The sequence below is a fragment of the Armigeres subalbatus genome, chromosome 3 (assembly GCF_024139115.2).
Source record: "Armigeres subalbatus isolate Guangzhou_Male chromosome 3, GZ_Asu_2, whole genome shotgun sequence".
Taxonomy (NCBI): domain Eukaryota; kingdom Metazoa; phylum Arthropoda; class Insecta; order Diptera; family Culicidae; genus Armigeres; species Armigeres subalbatus.
Genome location: NC_085141.1, coordinates 368927459 through 368951967, shown reverse-complemented (window position 1 = coordinate 368951967; position 24509 = coordinate 368927459). Strand labels below are relative to the sequence as shown.

The window sequence follows — 24509 nt, the reverse complement described above, 5'->3', positions numbered from 1 at the left end:
AGGCAATATCCCTAGGAAACAAAAAAGGCGAGTGTGTAACATTCTCGTCTCCCTGGGCATAGTGTACCCATTATATCTGCCGCACAAGATATATACTTTACTTATGCAATGGCGGCATAGAAACGGTTTCAATTAATAGCTGTAAAATTGCTTTTAGAACATAAAGTTGAGAAGCTGCTTAAGTTCCAGTGGGATTGTAGAGTCATTGAAGAAGAAAAATGATGCCCTGAAGCATCTGATGCTCGAAAATTTCATCAGTTTTTTTTGCTATTCAGAAGTAAAATGAACAAATCATAAAAATGCAGTAAAATACAGTGAATTTCAGAATAATAATCTATTGTAACTCTTTAACTTCATTTATATATTCAACATGTGGAATAATATACATATAATAGTTTTAGTCATTCTCTGATCCAGAACTATTATTCTGGTTTCCTGGGTTCTGATAATTTGTGACTCCCAGAAGCTTCATACGCACAGCATGTTCTTCCCGCATATGCTGGTAACGCAGCTGCTGTGTTTGAAGTTTCATTTTGTTGGTCTTGAATCCAATATGCGCCGTTTCAAGCTCTACTTTTTTTTCTCTGAACTTCGAGACGATGGAGCTCTTCCATCATCTCCTGGTCACGCTTCAACAACTTCTTTTTAAGTTCCGACTCAACCGTCGTCACCTGTCGTGAGGCTTGACGCTTCTTGCGTGTTTTTAATGCTTCGCTCGTGGGCTTTCTCAACATCGCAGGGCTGTAGTTTTCCCACTTTTCTCGTCCATTCAAAATTTGGCTCGGTCCGGGGATTGCGCCTTGTAACCGTTCGGTTCCATTTATGCTTGTTGGCTCCACCACAAGTCCTTTTCATTTCCCCTACCGAATACAACCCTGTAAACAAATGTTGAAAACACAGTCACTCCACGATGGTCAAGTCAGTGTGAGTGAACCTGTTCCATTCCTACTCGTACCGAACACTTATGTCAAACGAGGTTCGAGCAGTTTGAACGCGGGCAAAACATTTGCAGCCCTGAGTGCTTAACGCTCACCCACAGATGTCACTAGGTTAGAGCAAACATTAGGGTGCAGAAAATTGAAGCATAAACGTCAATAAAAAAATATAATCATAGCTTTTGTATGAGACCAAAATCTTATAAAAGCTATGGTTATCTCACACTACGACCTCTTTGGTGCCAGTTTCTCGAACGGAATAGTAGTGCGCGCGTGGATAACTACAATAGTTTGAGGTTAGAAAACCTCATTTTCTTGGAGTAAAATTTAATAACTTTAGTGGTTTATTTTCTTTTAAATCTAGAATTAGAATGGCCAAGAGACAGGTGCAATCAAATAAAGCATCAATGTAAATATCTAAAAGGAAAAAAGTACAAAAATATGGTTAGTGTTAAAACGTGAGTTTATGTTAGTAAAAACTTAAAGCTAACTTGTTAAAATTTTAGTAAACAATAACTGGCCTAGAAAACGAAACAATTATCAGTGAAACAAACAGAAAAACATAGAAAAAGGTAAATAAGAATAATGATCAACAATGATCGGAAGTGAGGTTAGGTGTAGGGACGTCACGGGTACTAATGGTGTGTGAATAGGTCCACACAAAGGGCCTTTTTCTTTCCGTCCTTTTTCCTAGGGCTCGGTGAATTCCGTAAGGCCAGAAGTCCAACGAGTCCGCCCGAGAAGATCCGAGGCCAAGCCAACCACAATCGCCATCTGGTTCGCCCGGCGTGTGGAAATATGCGTGCGTCGCTCCTCGTGGCGTGAATCTTCGGCAAACCAACCCAAGTTAGCCAACAGCGGCCAGGGAGCCAATCATACCGGCAATCGTCGGCAATTTTCCCGAATCACTCGGTCAGCGGGATGCTGGCCACTGATCCGCATCAACAGACCGACCTTCCGACAACCGCAAGATGCCGCATCGAATCGGCAATTAAACACTCGTTGGAGACTGCCAACTCGACTCAATCTGTTAACCGAGCATCGCCCATCTCACGACATCCGCCGGCTGGCCAATGTCGTCCGTCAACACCTACCACTTCGAAGGATCCGGATCCGTACCACCAAAATGCATGCATGCAATCCAGCTAAGTACCCACCTCATGTGACGTCACAATAGAGTAATAAACCATTTTGTTAGTTAAGCGAAATTCAGTGGTAGAGATTTATTTGGAGACTAGCCCTGATTTATGAAATTTTCACCATTTGCATTTGTTCCGTTTCAACCGGGTTCACAAAGGAACCGTCCAAGCCTCGCCTTCCGAGTAACTCAAAATAGTGTGATTTACCCTATTAGCTTTAAACCCTATTTTACTCCGACACAGAGAACATCCCTGGGAAGGTGTTTCTTTACGATTCGTTCCTGCTTCAACTGAGTTTCATTGAGGTTCGTGTATGGGGTAGGATATCCATTCAACGACCCTCAGATTTACCCACCCATTGAGCAAGCGAGTTACAGCCTTGGTCATCACCAGATGAAATAACGAGCGACTTCTCAGGGGATTCGTGAGACACGGCTTCCTGTTCTCCACTGATATGCTCGTCTTCCAAATATTCCACCACAAATGCATCGCTCGTATTCACTTCGGGCACCAGTATGTTTTCAATGTGTTTATCAGCGTCCACATTTAGAGCTTCGCCTCGACCGTCGTCATCGTCATCGCACAAGGAAGGAAGTCCATCTACAGACAGCGCAATCACATCGCGAAGCTCTGCCATCGCCTCTGATTTTGGACACCATTCATCAGGACCTCTACCACCTCCGGTGGCCTTACGTGACATTTTTTCTTTCGAAGCATTTTGGCGGATATATTTTTTAATATTCTCATATTTTTTCCGAAGTACCGCTGCAGTACGAACCTAAAATAGTAGTTTGTGCAACTAGTTGCAAAAAGATGATTTTTTCAGCACGAGCTGTACGTTTATCCAACGAGGCTTGACGAGTCCAACAACCCATTTCATTTATTACGAGACGCTTAGAGTACACTATTTAAACACTCACCCAAACTAATTCAGCTAAATGTAGTCATGTAACTACTGTCCCAATGTAGGTTTTTCATTATAGCACCCAAATGAGTGCTATAATGAAAATTATGCAACCCATTTGAGTTGCATAATGGTCATTAAAGCACCCATTCTGTTGGTATGGAAAAGTAGGCCGTTTTATCACTCAAATGACAACTGTAAACCAGGTTTTATGATCAGGAATTGCAAAATAGTAGTTTGTGCAACAAGTTGCAAAAAGATGATTTTTTCAGCACGAGTTGTACGTTTATCCAACGAGGCTTGCCGAGTTGGATAAATACTACGAGTGCTGAAAAAATCGAGTATTGCAACGAGTTGCACACGCTATTTTTTGCAATGATGAAAAATGGACTTTAATATGATGAATCTGTACCAAAATTGTACATTCTAGTTTACTCCACATGATCATTTTTGCCAATAAATTATGTTGCTGCAGATAACAATCAGATTCCATGTTGCCGTGCCACATTGCATAGTTCAATAAACCGTGAAGCGATAGATGTACTTGCCTTTGGGAATTTTTGATATCATGTCCATCAAACTATTTCATTTATAACGCGACGCAGAGAATACACTATTTGAACACTTATCCAAGCTAATTCAGCAAAATGTAGTAATGTAATTACTGTTCTGATGTTGGTTTTTCATTATAGCACCCAAATGAGTGTTATAATGAATATTATGCAACCCATTTGAGTTGCATAATGTTCATTAAAGCACCCATTTCGTTGGTATGGAAAAGTAGGCCGTTTTATGACTCAAAGACGAACTGTAAATCAGATATTATGATCAGGAATTGCAAAAAAATATTTTTGAACTGATTTGCATGCCTTCATTTACGGTACCCTAAAAAACCGCAACAACTCACAAAGTTTTAAAAATCAACTATTTCACTCACCGTGTTAAGGCAGTTAGCATTAAACTCGGAACAAATATCGTTCCATGCTTTAGATTTATCTTCGTTTCTTTGTGAGTCACTAGCCTTGCACTCGATTATGTACTTCCGGCTCAATGCGAGCCGTACCAGTAGTTCTTCCTCCGCTTCTGAAAAATTTGCCGAACGGATTCGCTTTTTCTGTTCAGAATTCGCTGCCATTTTTTTCACATTTAAAATTTCAACGCAAGATTGAATGCACCAACAACAACAAAACAAAAGGCTGAGATTGACGTTTCAATTGAAAAGTAATGGAAAGATATTGGAAAATTAGTTAAACGCAACTTACGTTAAGCGACCGCCTCCAACCATTAAGCGCGCGTGAAGAAATCAAAATTTTAGGCTCGGCTTAAAAGTGACGTTTAAATATAAGCAAAGCTTACGATAGACCAGGTTTATGACGCTAAGCGGGGCTGGTGAAGAAATCCACCCTAAAGGAAATAAAAAAAAAATTCTGTTGCAAATTCGTGCAAAAATACAACTGAGCAGTATTCCAGTTATAAATTTCCTAAAAAAATGTTCGATTTTTTAAAACTACAACGTTTGTTGAAGATGGCATTTTTTCAGTTTCAGTTTCATTTCCTAACTCCCATACAATTTATAACTCTACTAAAGATGCCCTTATGTTATGTTATACTAGTTATTTTGACGTTTGTGTTTACACAAATCGAGTTCAAAATTTCAAGTTTTAGTTTTACTAGTTGTTTTTTTTTATAATAAACTAAAAATAAGATGCATAATCTAAACGATTATGCTTGACGGAAGGGTGGATCTGAGATTTTGTGAGTATTTTCAATATTTAAAGCTTCATTCATAATAAGGATTTTTTTCAGGTCGGCATCAGGTTCAGGTCGAAGGTCATCTAGATTGTACTACGAGTAAGGATTGTATTTGTAACATCAAATCTGGATTACAAAAGCTATTGCTGGTTTGTGCATCCATTGTGAATTACGCACGAGAAGAAGTAAGCAGTTCCTGTGTTACTCGATGATTAATAATGTTTGAGAAATGTTATTACACTCAATGTTTGTGCTCATTCAATGTTTTGCTTGAATGTGGTGTTGATGGCTTACATAAGACGACTACACCTTGAATTCAAAAATCGACACTACAAACTGCTCCGTAGGAAAAGCAGAAGCTATCCGGCGCACAATCACAAAATCGTTTGATTTTTGTAATTCTAAAACTATATCCGGAAATGGGAAGTGAAGATGTGTGCTGAACAGGTATATCGAATGTAGGCAATAAAAAGCCTTTGTTTTAAACTACTATGCTTGTGTCACTTAAATTTCTTTCTCCTGGATATATTCTCACAAATACAAGGACCTCAAATTATTGTGAATTTTTGGAAGTCAGCAAGGTAGAGTGTGCAATAATGGAATAAATACAGTATCCACTGTAGAATCCAAAGGAATAGCTACCATTTTGCACCTTATATCAGACAAATTATAAAATTTGGTATCATGTTCTGAGCGCAGTGAACGATAAATATGCAACACATTAGATTGTATAGGTGTTATGAAAAATGAATTAAGTTTCCGCAAGCAACTGCCTTTGATTTTCACTTCCTCTTTTCCATTTTGAACGCGGTATTCATACCTACAATTTCGTGGTCCAGAAAGTGCATCATTAACATGTGGGCAATTTTAAAAAAATGAGTATGACTTTCTGATGAGCATATAGTAACAGCACAGAAAAAGGAAAGAAAATGTTCATACACATCTGACGAGAGAATTGGCTTGAGAACAACAATTGATACATAGAGTAAAAATGTACGAAACTCGAGACCTTTCCAATGACCTACACAATCTAGGCCACGAACCGCTCGATGAATCTCACGAGGCAGTCTAAGCTGAAGTAATCTTTTGGAAAGATCAGTTGTGACATTGGCAGGCCACTTTGTGCTGATTTTGCCGAATTTCCCATCTCGTCATCCCAACAAGAGCTTTTTCAAAATTCCCAAGTCTACAAGATGCAGTGAATCTCCGATTGGAAAATCCTTTATCATGTCTATGTTGAACCTCAACAGAGGAGTATCGTTCTTGTGATGCGATCCGTATTTTTTGTTGCGAAAGTCTTCATCGGTTCTTGGAGGACATACTGTCAGAGGAAAATAGTTCGTATGAGATATGTACGAGTATTCACCGGCAGTTGTGCACTTCTGACAACCGTGTTGTGCATTGAAGTAAGCAGTTCCTGAAACATGAATAATACTGTGAATATACGCTCTATAACGTGCTTGTATTCAAACATACCTTTGATGAAAGCTCTTGCCGGAGAATCACAGATAAAACACTTAATAGTCACCGTAACATTATGGCCATTTACAGTTATACCTTCCTGGCATACTATCTCCATCTCATTAACAAAGGGCGTTCAAAACGAAACCACATTTGATGGTTTCTGTTTGCCTGCATAAATGCCAATGATCATCGGATCGACATCTGGAAATTCGTTGATATTCATTAATATCGGCCAAAACTCATCCTTTGAACTTTTATACACAGGTAGACCATCGATATTTATTTTTAAGGAAATAGAAATAGGCTCACTGATTTCCGAGAATACCCTGTCGATACATGATTTGACACATTGATGCCAGTATAGCCCATTCTCCATTTGAGATATCTCCACAGCTTGGTCTGTTTTCAACAATGTTCGTGGGTCTTTGGGCAAAACGTCCGATAAGCGAGTATTCAAAATTAACAGAAGTTCTTTTAATGACGACTGTCGAATGTTGTTCTTCACAGCCCACGTTTGTAAATCTGTCAGAAGACGCAGGTTGGCAAAAGTTTCATCTTCTGATTCATGTTCAGAATAGTCCTCTTTATCGTCAGATATCTGTTCCGAGGACTCAAGGAAATCTACAGATGGTTCGAAACGAGTTGGTGATGGAACTGCTTCAAATGTTTGGGGCGGCATACTTTCCACCTGACTTGTGCTTGTTTCAGAACTACTTTCGGAACCGGGAGTTTGTGATTTGCACATTCTTTCGTATAATTGTGAGTTCATATTCAAAATATTATTGAAATTCTTTTTAACATTTCGCTTGAACTTACTGCAGGCTTTAATTTTTTTCCACGGATCCATCTTGAAACACTTAGAGGTAAGAAAATTATTTTGAGCTTTTTAGTGGAATGCTTTCACCTGTCATAAGACGAGTTTAAACAATCCCATTGAATTCCACCACTTAAGTGGTGGAATTCAATGGGATTGTTTAAACTCGTCTTATGACAGGACTTAGAGGTAAGTCAGCACTGATTAAAATTGTACGCGAGCAATGATTTCGAATTTGAATCAGAAGCATGTATTTCCACAGTAGGTCGCACCAGATCGTATGACGTACCACATAAATGCATTAGCTTAAATCTATCAGTCCTTTTTTCTGTAGTTATATCCAAGAGCAGCTAAATAACCCACAATTCGTACCTATATTTGGCTGCTGCAATGGAACACATATTACCAACATTAATATTTTATCAAGTAGCATTGATATTTTTCATTTTAAATATGTGCGATATCATTTCGCATTTCCCACAATGCATTTTTTGCGCATTGAGTGTAATTGCGTTTTCTAATATACCCATAAATCTACAATACTACAGAGAAGGTGATTTATTGTGAATTTCCGACAGATGGTGTAATATAAATACCACGCCATCTGAAGGCAATAAGAAAACTTGAAAAGGTTTATACCTGGTTTATACTAGCATTATCGTGACCAAAAAGTTTTATTGGATTCTTGGGGAGAACATATTATTTATTGTTATTTTTTTCGCCATATTGAAATTGAAGAAATTTTCTTTGATTTAATTATCAAATGCTGTAAATGAACGTTTATTCTTTGATGGATTGCAGATCAGGATGTAAGCTTTGCACATGAAATTGTCAGTCAGAGACATGATTTTTTTTTGTAAAATGTTGGCGAACCCCAAATTAATTTCCTTTCAGCCTTCGTAAACTTTAATTAATACTGAAGCGCGTTAATTTTGAAGCTCTAACATGCTCACATTCACCATAAATTCTAATGCGCATATGTTTCAGAGCCAAGAGTTGGCTAAAATATCACATTCTTTTACATCATCATGGCTGTTATTGAAAACCAAAATACCTGGCATACTTCATAACAACATTACCACAGACAAACAGACGTAACACTATAGAAAATACTATCGACCATGACTTTAACGAGGAATTTGAATTTGATTGATTAAGCGTTTCACAACTAGAGGCGCTAGCGTCGGAATCCTTCGAGTTTGACATTTCACTCTAGCGCCTTCTGGTGACAATGTCATACGAAACATTGTTTCGTGTAACATGTTCGCAAGATGTTGGTAGAGGAGTTGAGCGATGGATTTTTAAGAAAAATGTTCAAGCTGTTACGTCTGTTTGTCTGTGACATTACTATCTAACAAATGAACCGTTTGTTTAAGAAACTGCATATGTAACATTTTTGGCCAAAATGAGATTTTTATATATTCTGAATCCTCGTCCAAAAATACGTATTCTGGCAAAAAATACGAAAAAAAAATTTTTGTTCAGGAATGTATGAGAAAATTTTCGTTTGTTTGAGAAACTACATATGTCCACGTACTTTGAAGAGCAATTATGGAGTACTGCTTACATTTTTTGCACTGAAAGTGCCCCTGGGTGTTGAGTTTTGCCAAAAACTATTGATCTGTATCGAAGAAATCGAAAGATTCGGTGCAAATTTGTTCAAAAACAGTTTTTTGTTGTTTTCTCGAAATAGTGTAAAATGGACTTATGCAGTTTCTCAAACAAATGATTCAAATATTTTTTGTTTGTATAGTAGGGTAAAGTGCCCAATAGTGTACCCCCAACCAATAGTGGACCCTTCAGCCGTTTTTGCATTATTACAGCACAATGTAAACATTTTACTATGAAATTCCATTGGGAGAACCTACCTTGCAGTCCTATGGATTGATTCCATGCATTGGAAATGCTATGGAAAGTAAAACCAGACGATTTTTTACAATTTTATGAAAAAGAAACATGAGAGTGTCCATTATAGGAATATTTTGGGGGGGTCCATAATAGGGAAGAAGAACGTCCCGAAACGGAACATAAAAATCAAATGAAGTGTCGACTATGGGGAAGCAATTTCCTATTATGGACCCCCAGGGGGTCTACTATAGGGAAAAATCAGTCAGACTTTAAAATGTAAATTTCAACGAATAACGTCGAGTATTTGAGTGTTTTATGTATGTAGCGTAAAGAGGAGATGCTGAGCTCGATATTAGATATCACGCAAAATTAATATGTTGAAAATTTACACTTCTTATGCCAGGAAGAGCAAAATTTCGCTACTAGGGGGTCCACTATTGGGTATTTTACCCTAATTTTTCTTTCAAAGAAAATTTATTTACTCTGTACGAAATCAAACCCATGAAAAAAATACGAGAAAGGCAAAAACAACATAATTTATGAGAGCAGCTGTCCCGCCGCCATTAGTAAACTATACTTCTGATTGCTCTTATGATAGTTGTGCTAACCTTTTTAAGATAAAGTGCTTGCACAGAAAATGGTTTTATAACAGATTTATTGGTTTCAGATATTTGCTTTATTAACCTTCTCAAGATTGGTCCACTTGGTTAGAAAGTGTTCTTATAGCGGTTCTCAATAGGTTATGATGTGGTTATCGGTTTTATTGTTGGTTTTATTGAATTGATCTTGAAAACCACTATTAGAGCCACATAAAACTAAAAATGTTACTTGGGCCACCATAAGTCAACTGATGTTTCGAAATACAAAGACCTACTCTAGTTCCTGAGAAGCCATGCTATGGTACTCCCTTCTATAGCATCGACAAAGTCTCGCTCTTTCAATCCCCCTCCAACGACTCGCTCACACCACTTCATCGAGGCCATGTCCGTTCTGCAAGCAAGTATACCACTAGTGAAGAAGAAAGAACTTTGCCTCAACTGTCTCTCGCCTGATTACCAGATCAAAACTGCTCCTCCACTAGATGTCGTATGTGTGCGGATACGGGCCAGACCTCTTCTAGACCCGACGATCTGCCTTCCAATTTAACGTCGATGTTTTCACATGAAAATGGCCATCCGATTTTGTACTGGCAGATCCTAAATTGCACGAGCCAGCCTCCGTAATTATGATAATCGGAATGAGAGTATACTACGATCTACTTCTTGAAGGTTTCGTTAAACTTTGGTCAAGGAAAGCCTGTGCCCCAGAATACGGCTCTGGGTTGGGGTGTTTCCGGTTGTTTTGGGAGCTAGGAGAGTCGTGTCAATCTTCAAGTAAACGATGTCCATCGAGGAGTCAGCTTGCGAAGAACATTTTGCTGCAACCACCACCAGAGACGATACTGGTCGTTTCATTGTGGCGTTGCCGAAGAAACTAGAAGTCTTGAGTCAGCTTGCAAAGACATAAGAGGTAGCCAAGCATCGTCTGCTATCGTTGAGTCGCCGTCTCGAAGCGAAACCCATAACTCATCAGGGAGTATTTTGATCAAGACCACATGAAGGAAGTTCCTCTTCATATGTCAAGAACATCAGCAGCGTAATTCCTATCTCACCATTGCGTAGTTCGACCGGATAGCATAACGAATCCGGGTCGTTTTTGATGCGTCTTGCGTCACATATACCAGGGTACCAAATGACGCCTTGCTGACCACTGATAACACTGATAACAAACCGACCATAAAGTCTAACGGTCTATGGCGGAGATATTTCAAGAAATCTAATCTTTCTTCTATCTCAAATAAACGAATAAAATCAAATAAAAGTCGAATGATTTGGTCTTAACTTTGACTGCCCTCTCGGTGTCTCTGAGTCTTTTGGAACCGTCTACAAGGGGCCAAGAAAAAGTCTAGAAAACTTATATTCAAAAAGTGATTTGAAAATTGTAGATCAGATTGTTGCCATTTTCGGGCACAACCTGCCACAGGTGTTGACCAAAATTGTAAAAGACCTTTTGCGCTAATGACTTATATCGGGTTGGGGTAAAGGTAAGGATGGTGTAGATTTAAGACAACTCTCATTTCATTCAGAAAAACTTCATTTAGTCCGAAAAATTATCATCATGGACGCATTTGACCTGGCGGCATTACGATAAGCAGTGATAATGTGCCTTGATTAAATGACTACTGATTATGGATCGACTGTGCGTTTGAATTATATTTATCGAACGGCTACTCAGTCTTGCAATTATTACAATGAGTTTTTTTTATTTACCCGACGTTTCAACACGGGGATTGTGTCTTTTTCAAGGGACAAACAACAAAAATATATTTTCCCCTTGAAAAAGACACAATCCTCGTGTCGAAACGTCGGGTAAATAAAAAAAACTCGTTGTAATAATTGCAAGACTGAGTAGCCGTTCAATAAATATAATTAAATGACTAATTTAGTTATCATTTATCAAAGCTCTCATATATTAGCAAAATTTATCCGCAATACATACAACATGTGCCAAGGTATGTGCTATCGAAGCATTCATTGCCTCATATCATCATTTCCTGGCCCTCCTGCTTCCGATGTCGATTCCGACCACTTCAAAGTTGGACGTTATTGACCCAACATCCATATCCAATATCCATCCATTTCTTGTTCCTAAATCCGATAGCGATTTTAATCATCGTTCGATCCACTTCAGAGTCGGATTTTCTTGCTCCAACCATTTGACATTAGTATATGATTTGTCACGATTTAAAAAAAATTCACTGCTATGTATTTGCAAGTACGTCAGTTCCTTCCACTAAGAACAAGAAACAACCGTTAGGACACTATGAGCTGTAAGTAAATAACTTTCAGCAATTTTAATGATCTTTCAGCCTGGATGTTCCAACAGATTTCATACCAGGATCCAGAGATGCCCACGACTTTACCAAGCTCCTACCATATTTTGCAAATTAGTGTAAAAGCTCACAAAATTTAAAAACTTTCCAGGGACATACAACCTAATATACTGCTTAACATGAAGCATCTTCAATCCACTAAACTTTTTAATCTTATTGTTCTACAAGATGAGCCAACATAGTGAAGAAAACCTCGTTAATAAAAAAATATAAAACTTTAAGGTGAGATTCAAAATGTTATTGGATTGTGAAAAATATAGACCTGTGCAGCGGTTCATCGAATTACCTTACCCGATGAATTTTGACGTTTGAGCGGGTCGTCTTCTCGAACAAAAGTTCATTTTGCGTTCATTATGCGACCCGCTCAAACGTCATAATTTTTTGGGGGAGCTCATTTTGCGTTAGTCTATTGCACATTTTTCCTTAATAAGAGAGGGGCGCCCAAAAAAGTTTTTGCCAAGGGCACCGGGAGTCCACGCTACGGCTCTGCTTACAACAGTCAGATCGTTTCGCAACAACCACTGACTTTTATCTTAAGTAGCATTCTATAAAGTTCAAGTATAGATTTTATTCAAATAGTTTATGGGCCACCTCACGAAACATTTTTTCACGTAAGTAACAATTTTCATAGCAATTTCCATACAACCTTCAGATGACGCGTGCACAATCAAATTACATCCAAATTAGCTAAAAATTTAGGAGGTCTATTAAAATGACTAAATCAATCATTTAAGCATAAGGGAACGAAAAAGTCAAAATTTGAATCACTCTAATGTCCATACAAGTACCTAGAGCCCTTGCCTGTTATATGCATACAAAATTAGATCCATGAAGATGTTCTAGTCTAGGGTCTCCTTATTGTTCTGAAGTTCAGATCTACCCCTGGTATAAATCCGAAATCAATTCAGTACATCCATAAAAATTCTTAGGGACTTGAATATTATATGCTATTTAAGTTTAATCCAGATGTTCTAGGTTCCCCATAGTATTCTGGAATTCATATCAATTAGTCTACATGGTCAAACCCTTCTGGTTTCAAATTGAAAGCAATCCAGTATGCCCAACAAACAGTGTTGGAAAAAATACATTAAAACACTATGATTGTCCGAATATTTACTTTTATTAACCCTTTTGTTACCGACAAAAAAAAACACCCTTACGTTACCGACAGGGTACCCGGGTACCCACGGACTTAAAATGATCATAACATTGTCAGTTTTCCACCGATTTTGGTTGCTACGGATGCAGGAACTTACCCGCTATTCGATACATGTTACAGAGAACCGATTCGCCAGACCGCATCGTGCTTTCGTGCTGTGCGGTTCTTTCTCTCTTTGCGGAAGGAAGTTTTTAATACTACCCGAAGCTATTTTAATTTCAACGGTGCTTCTTAGCGCTATTTGTACCCATTGATCCCGTTACGATCTTTGCAAGGACCCGTGCCTTCGTTTTACGTTGGACCCGTTTGCGGAAGTAAAATTCCGACAAGCGGTGGTAATCCCACAGAGAACAGACATGGATATCCGAACAAAATTTCGTTAAAAACGTGTGTAAATATTTAAATCGCACCTCAGCGCCGCCAACGCAGGCTGCCCGACATAAAAACTCAATTCCATTAAGTGATGGCGTTGGCATACACTTCATAAACAATGTAGTGCTGCCACCTAGGAGCGAGCCGAGGAGCAATTCGGAATGAACACTAGCGCTAAAAAGTAAAACACGGCCAATTTTAACCATATTTATCAGCACACTAGCACCGCGCAACGGGGGCATAACGACATACTTTAAAATGACCAGTACAAACTTTTACACAAGCACGCGAATGAAGATGAACGTCTGTTCTCTGTGGTAATCCTGCAGGGACACCGTTCTGGGAAAAAACCTCTTAGAAGGTCACGTCTCCACGCTCAGCAATGAGTATTAACAAAAACAAGAGGAAGGGGGAGTCTCTGAATTCTCCACTTCCTTCAAAGAAACAAGGTTTCAAGACCGTCCTGCCCAAGCGCGGAAAAAATAGAAGGAAGCTGGAGACTTCAGATATTCCTTCTAAATCTAATGTTGACATTGTTTCTTCTCCTATCGAACTGAGCAATCAGTTCGATTTGATTAATGATGAAATTGAGCAAATCGAATCTACCTTTAGCCCAGGTGATTCGATTCATGCGAAGAAACAAAGGATTCCGCCAATTGTGGTATCTGTTGCCGAGTTTTCTGGCTTTCGGAATGAAATCTTGAGTAACCTTCAGGGGGTCAAGGTTTCATTTCAGATTGCTAGGAAGGGTGACTGCCGCGTTTTGCCGGGATCCTTTGACGATCGCAAACGTCTTCTTCACTATTTAACTGAGAAGCGCCATAAATTCTTCACATACGACGACAAAACTGAGCGATTGTTCAAAGTCGTCTTGAAAGGTCTCCCCAGTGATGACAAATCACTGGATGAGATTAAAATTGAAATTTCTCAATTACTTGGATTTTCACCAGTCCAAGTAATTAAGATGAAAAAGAAATCCCATTCTGGTACTTCCCAGAGGGGCATTTCTCAAGAATTTTATTTAGTTCATTTTAACAAAAGTGAACTAAATAATATGAAAAGTTTGGAAAAGGCCTGTATTATGTCTCATGTCCGTGTTACATGGGAACATTTCCGCAGGCCTGGGGAAATTTCCAAAACCCTACCCAGTGCCGTAAGTGCCAAAAGTGGGGTCATGGAACCAAACATTGTCACATGGATGCTAAATGCATGATTTGTGGTGGAACCTCTCACGCCAAGGACGCATGTCCTGTGAGAGAAGATTCCAATAAATTTAAGTGTGCAAACTGTGGGGGAATCATAAATCCAATTTCTGGGAATGCCCTTCACGCAAAAAGTTTTGAATTCCCGTGCAAAATTGATGACGGGAAATTCCAATCGGATCCCAGATTCGACGGGTAGAAATTTTTCAAACGCTCAATTTTCGAAACCGGTTACCGGTCGAGCAATTCATACCCACCACAATTCACAAACGAATTTTGCCGCTCGTCAACGGGTAGCAAGCACTTCAGTAAATTCCAATTTTTCCAATGTACCTACGTATGCAAACATCGCTGCTGGTAGACCAAATTTCTCTTCTCAAAATGAGGTTTATACCCATGTCCCAACGGAAAATAACGGTCATGTTGCCGATTCAGGTAGCATGACTGCTTCCGATTTTGATTTTTTAACTGAACAATTGCATCACATGATTGATGCAATGTTCAAAGCAAATACCATACCAGAAGCTGTTCAGGTTGGTATAAAGTACACACAAAAAAATGTTATCGGACTCCGTTTCAATGGATCCAAATAATTGTGTGAAAGTTCTAAATTGGAATGCCCGCTCTCTAAAGGGTAAGGAAGATGAATTATTCAACTTCCTTTCAGTTCATAATGTGCATATTGCCATTATAACTGAAACGTATTTAAAACCAGGACTCTCCATTAAAAGAGATCCAAACTATTTTATCTACAGAAATGATCGTCTTGACAGCGCCTGTGGTGGGGTCGCCATTGTCATTAATAGACGTATCAAGACATAAATTATTTTCATCGTTTGAAACCAAAGTTTTTGAAACCTTGGGAGTTTCTGTTGAAACAAATTTTGGTCAATTTTCCTTCATTGCAGCCTACTTGCCTTTTCAATGCAATGGGCAGCAAAAGAATTTGCTGAAAGCTGATCTTCAAATTCTGACTCGCAACAAATCAAAATTCTTCGTAATTGGTGACTTCAATGCCAAACACCGTTCATGGAATAATGCTCAAAGCAATTCCAATGGTAAAATTTTGTTTGAAGATTGTTCTGCGGGATATTATACTATTCAATATCCCAATGGACCAACTTGTGTTTCTTCCAGTCGAAATCCTTCTACAATTGATTTAGTTTTAACGGATTCAAGTCAGCTGTGTGGCCAATTGGTAACTCATGCTGACTTTGACTCTGATCACCTTTTTGTGACATTTGAAATCTCACAAGAAGCCATTTATAATCCAATCAGCTCTACTTTTAATTATCATAGAGCTGATTGGGATTTATATAAAACGTATATCGATAGGAATTTTGATGTTGATATTCCTCTCGATACCAAAAGTGATATTGATAATGCTCTCGTATCTTTGACAAATTTAATTGTCGAAGCCAGAGGCATTGCAATTCCGAAATGTGAAGTTAAATTCAACTCCATTATTATTGACGACGATCTTCAGCTACTGATCCGTCTTAAAAATGTGAGAAGAAGGCAATACCAAAGAACTCGCGATCCTGCTTAGAAAGTTATTTGGCGAGATTTGCAAAATGAAATTAAAAAACGTTTCGCTATTCTGAGAAATACCAACTTTGAGAATAATGTCTCGAAGTTGGATCCCAGTTCGAAACCCTTTTGGAAATTAACGAAAATTCTTAAAAAAACCTCAAAAGCCAATTCCAGCGCTTAAAGAGGGAAATAAAATTTTATTAACAAATGGCGAAAAGGCTCAAAAACTTGCTCAGCAGTTCGAGAGTGCCCATAATTTTAGTCTAGGTCTCACTAGTCCAATTGAGGATCAGGTTACACGAAGCTTCGAAGACATTCTCAACCAAGATAATGTTTTTGACCCTTCGTTGGGAACCAATTTGGATGACTACTAGAAAATTTAAAAATATGAAAGCTCCGGGTGATGATGGTATTTTCTACATACTTATCAAAAAACTTCCTGAGAGCTCTTTATCCTTTTTGGTTAATTTATTTAACAAATGTTTTCAATTGGCATACTTTCCAGATAAATGGAAAAACGCCAAAGTTGTTCCAATTTTGAAGCCGGACAAAAATCCAGCTGAGGCTTCTAGTTATCGTCCAATCAGTTTGCTTTCTTCAATAAGCAAACTGTTTGAAAAGATTATTTTAAATAGAATGATGGTTCATATTAATGACAATTCTATTTTTGCTGATGAGCAATTTGGTTTTCGCCATGGGCATTCAACCACTCATCAGTTATTAAGAGTTACGAATTTAATTCGGCTCAACAAATCTGAAGGATATTCGACTGGAGTTGCTCTTCTTGATATAGAGAAAGCATTTGACAGTGTTTGGCATGAAGGTTTGATTGTAAAATTGATGAATTTTAATTTTCCTCTGTACATCATTAAACTGATCCAAAATTATTTATCAGATCGCTCACTGCAGGTAAACTATCAGAATTCTAAATCTGATAGATTACCTGTAAGAGCTGGTGTTCCTCAAGGCAGCATACTGGGGCTCACATTTTTACATTCTTACTTCTGACTTACCTTATTTACCACCAGGGTGTATAAAATCTTTGTTTGCAGATGACACGGGCCTTTAAGCCAAAGGGTGAAGCCTTCGTGTCATTTGTAGTAGATTGCAAACAAGTTTGTATATTTTTTCCACTTACTTGCAAAAATGATACATTTCTCCGAATGGTTCCAAAACTCAGCTTATAATTTTCCCACATAAGCCGTGAGCTTCTAGCAGACATATTGTCACTATGAATGGGGTTTCAATTAATTGGCCTAGCAAAGCTTAGGACTAGATCAAAAATTAACTTTCAAAAATCACATTGAAGGCCTTCAAGCCAAATGTAACAAATATATTACGTGTCTATATCCACTTATAAACAGAAAATCAAAACTTTGTCTTAAGAACAAACTTTTGATTTACAAACAAATTTTTAGACCTGCCATGTTGTATGCTGTGCCAATATGGGCTAGTTGCTGCAATACCAGAAAGAAGGCACTCCAGAGGATTCAAAATAAAATTTTGAAAATGATTCTGAAGTTGCCTCCGTGGTATAGTACCAATGAACTTCATAGAATTTCTAATATTGAGACATTGCAACAAATGTCCAACAAAATAATTTCAATTTTAGATAAAAAATCGTTGCAATCTTCTATTGCAACGATTAACTCCTTGTACCCTTAGTATAAAATAGGTTAAGTTTAGTTTAAGTTGAAAACATTGTAATTCCTACATGGTTCAATTCAACCAGAGGAAAAAATTCTAACTGCCAGAGGCAATTGAAATGTATTAATAATAACTCAAAGCGTAACATAGCAAATAAGGATGATAGTGTTAAGAAAACACGGAACACCTAGTCTAAGAGATGAATGCATGTATTAGATAATTAGCAAATAAAATTAGTTAAAAAAAAAAAAAAAAAAAAAAAAAACCGATTTGGATTACCTGGTAACCGGAATTCCGGATTAACTGGGCCAAGTCCCAAAGTATGTGTAAATTGAAGATATATATTCAACCAAATGAAGATTTCTTGCGTTATGACTAATAAACTTCGTTGGAAATTTAAAGAATATAACTTAACTACGTTACATGACCATCTTATGAATTAATCCCGGAACGGTTATTCCGGAAACAGGTTCCCGTCGGGCCTAAAGTGGCCACAAACTTATTCTGAAGAAACCCTGGCAATATGGGTATCAAAATTCATGAAATTGTTTCGGAAGCATGATCTGATAAGTAATTGGACCATTGGATGGTGTGACAACGGACCGGTCATCCTGGAACAGGTTCCCGTGGGGCCTTAAAGTGGCCACAAACTCATTTTTAAGAAACCCTGGCAATGTGGGTATCAAAATTCATGAAATCGTATCGGAAGCATGATCCGATAAGTAACTGGACCATTGGATGGTTTGACAACGGACCGGTCATCCTGGAACAGGTTCCCGTGGGGCCTAAAGTGGCCACAAACTCATTTTTAAGAAACCCTGGCAATATGGGTATCAAAATTCATGAAATTGTTTCGGAAGCATGATCTGATAAGTAATTGGACCATTGGATGGTATGACAACGGACCGGTCATCCTGGAACAGGTTCCCGTGGGGCCTTAAAGTGGCCACAAACTCATTTTTAAGAAACCCTGGCAATGTGGGTATCAAAATTCATGAAATCGTATCGGAAGCATGATCCGATAAGTAATTGGACCATTGGATGGTTTGACAACGGACCGGTCATCCTGGAACAGGTTCCCGTGGGGCCTAAAGTGGCCACAAACTCATTTTTAAGAAACCCTGGCAATATGGGTATCAAAATTCATGAAATTGTTTCGGAAGCATGATCTGATAAGTAATTGGACCATTGGATGGTTTGACAACGGACTGGTCATCCTGGAACAGGTTCCCGTGGGGCCTAAAGTGGCCACAAACTAATTTTTGAGAAACCCTGGCAATATGGGTATCAAAATTCATGAAATTGTATCGGAAGCATGATCCGATAAGTAATTGGACCATAGGATGGTTTGACAACGGACCGGTCATCCTGGAACAGGTTCCCGTGGGGCCTAAAGTGGCCACAAACTCATTTTGAAGAAACCCTGGCAATGTGGGTATCAAAATTCATGAAATTGTTTCGGAAGCATGATCCGATAAGTAATTGGACCATAGGATGGTTTGACAACGGACCGGTCATCCTGGAACAGGTTCCCGTGGGGCCTAAAGTGGCAATATGGGTATCAAAATTCATGAAATTGTTTCGGAAGCATAATCTGATAAGTAATTGGACCATTGGATGGTTTGACAACGGACCGGTTATCCTGGAACAGGTTCCCGTGGGGCCTAAAGTGGCCACAAACTCATTTTGAAGAAACCCTGGCAATGTGGGTATCAAAATTCATGAAATTGTATCGGAAGCATGATCCGATAAGTAATGGTTTGACAATGGATGGGTCGTCTAAGACGAATTAAGTACTGTCCATTTAATTCCACCAGTTAATTTTCGTTATCTTTGCAGATACGTATTTCAACCACAACTGTGTGGTCGAAATACGTATCTGCAAAGATAACGAAAATTAACTGGTGGAATTAAATGGACAGTACTTAATTCGTCTTAGACGGTTTAATACATTCCACTAAACGAGCTTAATATATTTTTCTGAATGGATGGGTATCAAAATTCATGAAATTGTCTCGGAAGCATGATCTTTTGGGTTATTAGACCATAAGATGGTTTGACAATGGACCGGTCATTATCAAACAGGTTTCCGAGGGGACCCTCATTTAGAAGAAACATTTGCTATCTTCTTTTTCCGTTATTTCTTGTCAATAAGGCTTAAAAATTCTTGACAGGTACTCAGAAATGATTTATAACGAACCACAGGCGCTGTAAGTATCATTGGTGTTTGCTGAATAATTTACAAAGATAAAAAGAACTAAACTCCTCATTTCTCATTCGACCCAATAACCATTCGGCCTAACAGCCATTCAGCCTGATGACCCAACATCAGTCCCATCTTTTTGGAAAAACATGTTTCCGAAAATATTCCAAGAATTTTGATGCCAGGGTGTCTTCTAAATGAGTTTGTGGCTACTAAAGGTCTTTCGGGAACTTGTTCTAGGATGACTGTTCTGGTTGGTATCCATCCTATGGTTTCAACTTTATGGATAACATATTTCCGAAACAATTCCAAGAGTTTTAATACCCATATTGCCAGGGTTTCTACCAAATGAATTAATGGTCACTTTAGGCCCTCCGGGAACCTGTTCCAGAATGACCGTTCCGGGGCATATCCAATCTATGGTCTCAAGTACATGGAAAATATGTTTCCAGAACAATTCCAAGAATTTTGATACCCATATTGCCAGGGTTTATTCTAAATGAGTTTTTGGCCACTACGGACCCTCCGGGAACCTGTTCCAGAATGACCGTTCCGGTTCATATCCATCCTATGGTTTCAACTATATGAATAACATGTTCCCGGAACAATTTCAAGAATTTTGATACCCATATTGCCAGGAATGAATTTGCGGCCACTATAGGGCCCACGGGAACCTATTCCGGGATGTCCGTTCCGAGTCCATATGATCACGTGGTCCTACTACGTTGGGAAGTCATAATCCTCGAATTTGCTGCGAAACTCAGGATACAAGAAATCATCATTTTGATTCTATAAGATCAACTTCTCCATTTTTGAAACATGGTCTAGCATATCCGGAACTCCGGTAACCAGGTAATCCGGATCGGTCCTAAGAGACATGGATCGGATAGAGGACGAATTTCTTAATCCATAGCAAACGGAATCGTCCAAATCGGTTAAAAACTGACGAAGTTATGGTCATACCAAAATGTGGGTACCCTGTCGGTACATTACGGGGTAAAAATATTCAGAAGCCCCTCCCCAAGCCTCCCTTACTGGATTTTCATTTTCATACCACCCAAACCTTAATTTTGCCGAGTTTGAAGATGTCACGGAGTTTCAATTTCCTGCGATGTTTAGAACCCTAAAAAAAATTCACTTGAAAATGAAAAAGGTACCCGGGTACCCTGTCGGTAACAAAAGGGTTAAATTTCGTGCTTCGTACATATAGAGACAGTATGCCAAAAAATGTAGGCCAGCATTGTCAAACTAAGTATTTTTCTTCATCCGCAGACTGTTTGTTGCTGCATGAGAGTCTAGTGTCATTCGTCCACACAGCATTTGCATGAAATTTTTTTTTCCTGCTCGTGTCGGCGTTACGGTTTTGGTTTGATACCAGAATTTGGTTTCGGTTCAAAACCAGGCGTAGTTGACCAGCTAGACCGAATGATCTAAACGCCAGAACAATTTGGAGAACCTTGAACATCTTCATCAAATTAATTTGGATTGCACATAATACGCAAGGGCTCTAGAGACATGTATGGACATGCTTGGTTGATTTCGATTGGACACCAGACGTAGTTTACCTTGTAGACCACATGATTTGAATTCCAGAACAATTTGGAGAACCTAGAACATCTAGGTTAACAAACTACAGGAAACTAGATGAGATGGATAAGATAACCGTGGAAAAAATGTGAAAATTGCTTAGTAGATGCCCGGGAGCCTGCTTTTTGAAATCATGATTCTAATGGTTTCTTGATCGCAGTATTCGACATGTCAACCAAGAACATGTACTTCTCAACATGCAATTTGATTCAGGTTTCCCATAATACAAGTTTCATACAAATGCTTGCACATTTATTAAATAAAACGGATGAGATATTTGCAGTTTAGTCACAATATCGATCATCGCACAAATGTACCATCCATATGTTTTTATGCTTATATATAATATATAAGTATATATACTGCTGAACAGTTTTCAAAATATGTTATGTTATTTACACATTTATGGAATAGTACAATAGTGGTCCACAAATGTGAATCAAATGATTAAATATTTTAAATTGGCTTGAAATAAGCTTGAGGTTATTCCAGACGTAGATCAAGAAAAGAAAAACAATATTCAAAGTTTGGTCGATGCGATCAAATGAGTAATCGTGAATGCTAATTAATATCAATCGAAAGCGAAATGAGGCACATGCATGCATTGCCAAACAGATATCAAACAATCGCCATCTAACGATTAATCGAAAGCGGTTTTCGTTCAGCACCCAAACACCACCCTAAAATATGAATTATGACTATTCGTCGCCGTCTGAACAGGATTTCCATTATTGACTCATCACCATCGGTTGCCTTTGTCGAGTGAAATGGGCACACTTTTGAACTATAGTACACATACGTCGGCATCGAAAGCGTCGGCACTAAGTAGGTTCCATAAATAAAAATTGCACAAACAATTAGGGTAAAACGTCCTATCGTTGTGGTATGCCCTAATGTTGCGGTAGTGTTAAAGTAGTCCATTCTGGATATAATACCATTGAAAACAATTGTGGGTACGCTAATACTCTTCGAATTAACGACTAGAACAGCTTTTGTTTGACAAAATTTCGTTCAAAATGATGAAAAATCAACATTTTTCGTTAAAAATTTGAATCCCTTGAGCCTATTATTGCGGTAGTGCTAAGGTCCTATTGTTGCGGTAACGCTCTCCATAAGAATTACATGCAATACCGCAACAATAGGACTGACCTTCAAAAAATATCGCAACGATAGGCAACTGCGTCCTATTATTGCGGTAGTTTGTTTTTATTGTGATAAAAACAAAACAACATAAGTTCAGCACAATTCACGTAATATTTACGAAACTATAGTTAACGAGCATCCTATTCAACTACTACAATATGGAATTCGACCAACAGGTAATTTTTGAAGAATTTTTGTAATTAATTTCATTTTGAAACGGTGCTTAACCCCTCCATAATAGGTCGTTTTACCCTAGCAGTATTTCCTTTCAAACAACTTCGATCAGTTGGACCTGAGAAGTTGGACTAGTCATAGAACGCAATTCCTATAACAGTAAATTTCTATATTTCCACAGTAAGTGTCCACTTTCCTCGGCACCGACCGATGCGATGGCATTCTCACCAACTCTTGTCCGTGCAATGATCTCTGCTTTGGTTTGGACCTCATAAATATTGCCATTCACCGCATCAACCGAAGAACTTGAGCTTCTTTCTTCTTCCCTTAAAAGTTGGCAAATGAGTGTCTCTCAACGCTGAAGATAAGTTTCTTTCGCTCCATTTCTTCCGTCTCGTTGCGTTAAGTTCCCAGCGTGGTTGTTGGGTAGATGGATGCACGGGAAGTATTACGCGATCAACATCAAAATAACGGGTTTCGGCGTTTCGTGGCGCACATAAATGCGGTTAGTCGGTTGCCCTTGCATCTTGCATCCAAGCGTATCCGTCCAAGTCATCGGTTCAGGTGATCCCTTGTGGGGAGGTACTCGATGAAAACTAGACCGCAGAGAAATTTAACCTCCCAATCTCGACGATCGCGTTCAAGTAGAACATGTACTGATCGATCGTATATGGAGAGGTAAATTGCACTTTAGAAAGGTGAAAATCGATTCGTCTCGATTCGGACTGAATTCATTTAGGGTTGCTGATGGCACATACGTAGGTCTCTTTTCACTGTACACTAATCGATAGGTAGACAATACAAATAAAAATAAAAAACTAAGTGCGAAACTTTCTTCCATGCACCCTAACCTGTTTCTTCCACTTGGGAACGTATCGAACGGCTTCCGCTACCGTGGCAAGACCGAGGCAGATGCTCCCGACGGCGGCCACGATTATGATTTGATAGTAGCAGTTATTGCTCATTATCAATTAGTTCCGAGTTGACACTCGATCTGCATCCGAATGTGAAAAGTACGGCACGCGTCTTGTGTGAAAAACTTAGCACTTAGATCGACTCACGATGAATAAATTTTCGAACGACCGACACCGATGAAACCTGGAACGAAACTGGCCGTGACTGCAGGTGATTGAGCATTCCAAGGCGAAGAGCGCTACGGGTTTTTCGAATGGATATCCACTTCGGTACAACCATGTGTTTGAAATTTCTCTCATCACGTGGGGGAGAGAGTTTGCGACTCTTGTACGCAGATTGCGGTGGAGATCGATGGTGACGATGTTGTCTCATCCCAATTATTCATTAACTTATATTATAGAGATGCAGCGTATTCATCTTTGAAATTCCTCTTTTTATTTCTTTATTGCTTTATTCATTTCAAATCCAACTGACCTACACTGGTCTTATTGAACCTCTTAATATTATAGTAACAATAAACGTCAATATTATCAGAAACAAGCTACAATAAATAATGCTACAATTCTTCGTCGACAAACAGCGTGTTGTTAGCCTAAGTATAGCTTTTCGAGATATGCCTCTGGATGCCGGACCAAACGCCATATAAGTCACTCCTCAATGGTTAACAGAGGCATGATCAGCATCTCTCTCCCATTCCCTGTCAGAATAGGCATACGATTAAAGGTGATTAAAGTTCCAATCGGGATTGGTCACCTGATTTCCAATTTTTTGTAATTTTTTTGAACA

The 24509-nt window shown here is 38.7% G+C and overlaps 1 protein-coding gene and 1 long non-coding RNA gene across 2 annotated transcripts in view; one reads left to right on the top strand and one right to left on the bottom strand.

Annotated features, from left to right (window-relative positions):
* Positions 1-23913, bottom strand: part of LOC134226401 (delta-like protein B) — a 33149-nt gene extending 9236 nt beyond the window's left edge. The window contains exon 1 of the mRNA XM_062707161.1: positions 23660-23913. Coding sequence (XP_062563145.1) covers positions 23660-23773 — 114 coding nt within the window. The 5' untranslated portion in view covers positions 23774-23913. The remainder of the gene's footprint in view (positions 1-23659) is intronic.
* On the top strand, positions 807-2143 carry LOC134223554 (uncharacterized). Its single transcript, XR_009982616.1, has 4 exons — positions 807-1231; positions 1300-1379; positions 1442-1507; positions 1589-2143. It is a non-coding gene; the product is annotated as an uncharacterized LOC134223554 (long non-coding RNA).
* Positions 23914-24509: the final 596 nt, after the last annotated feature.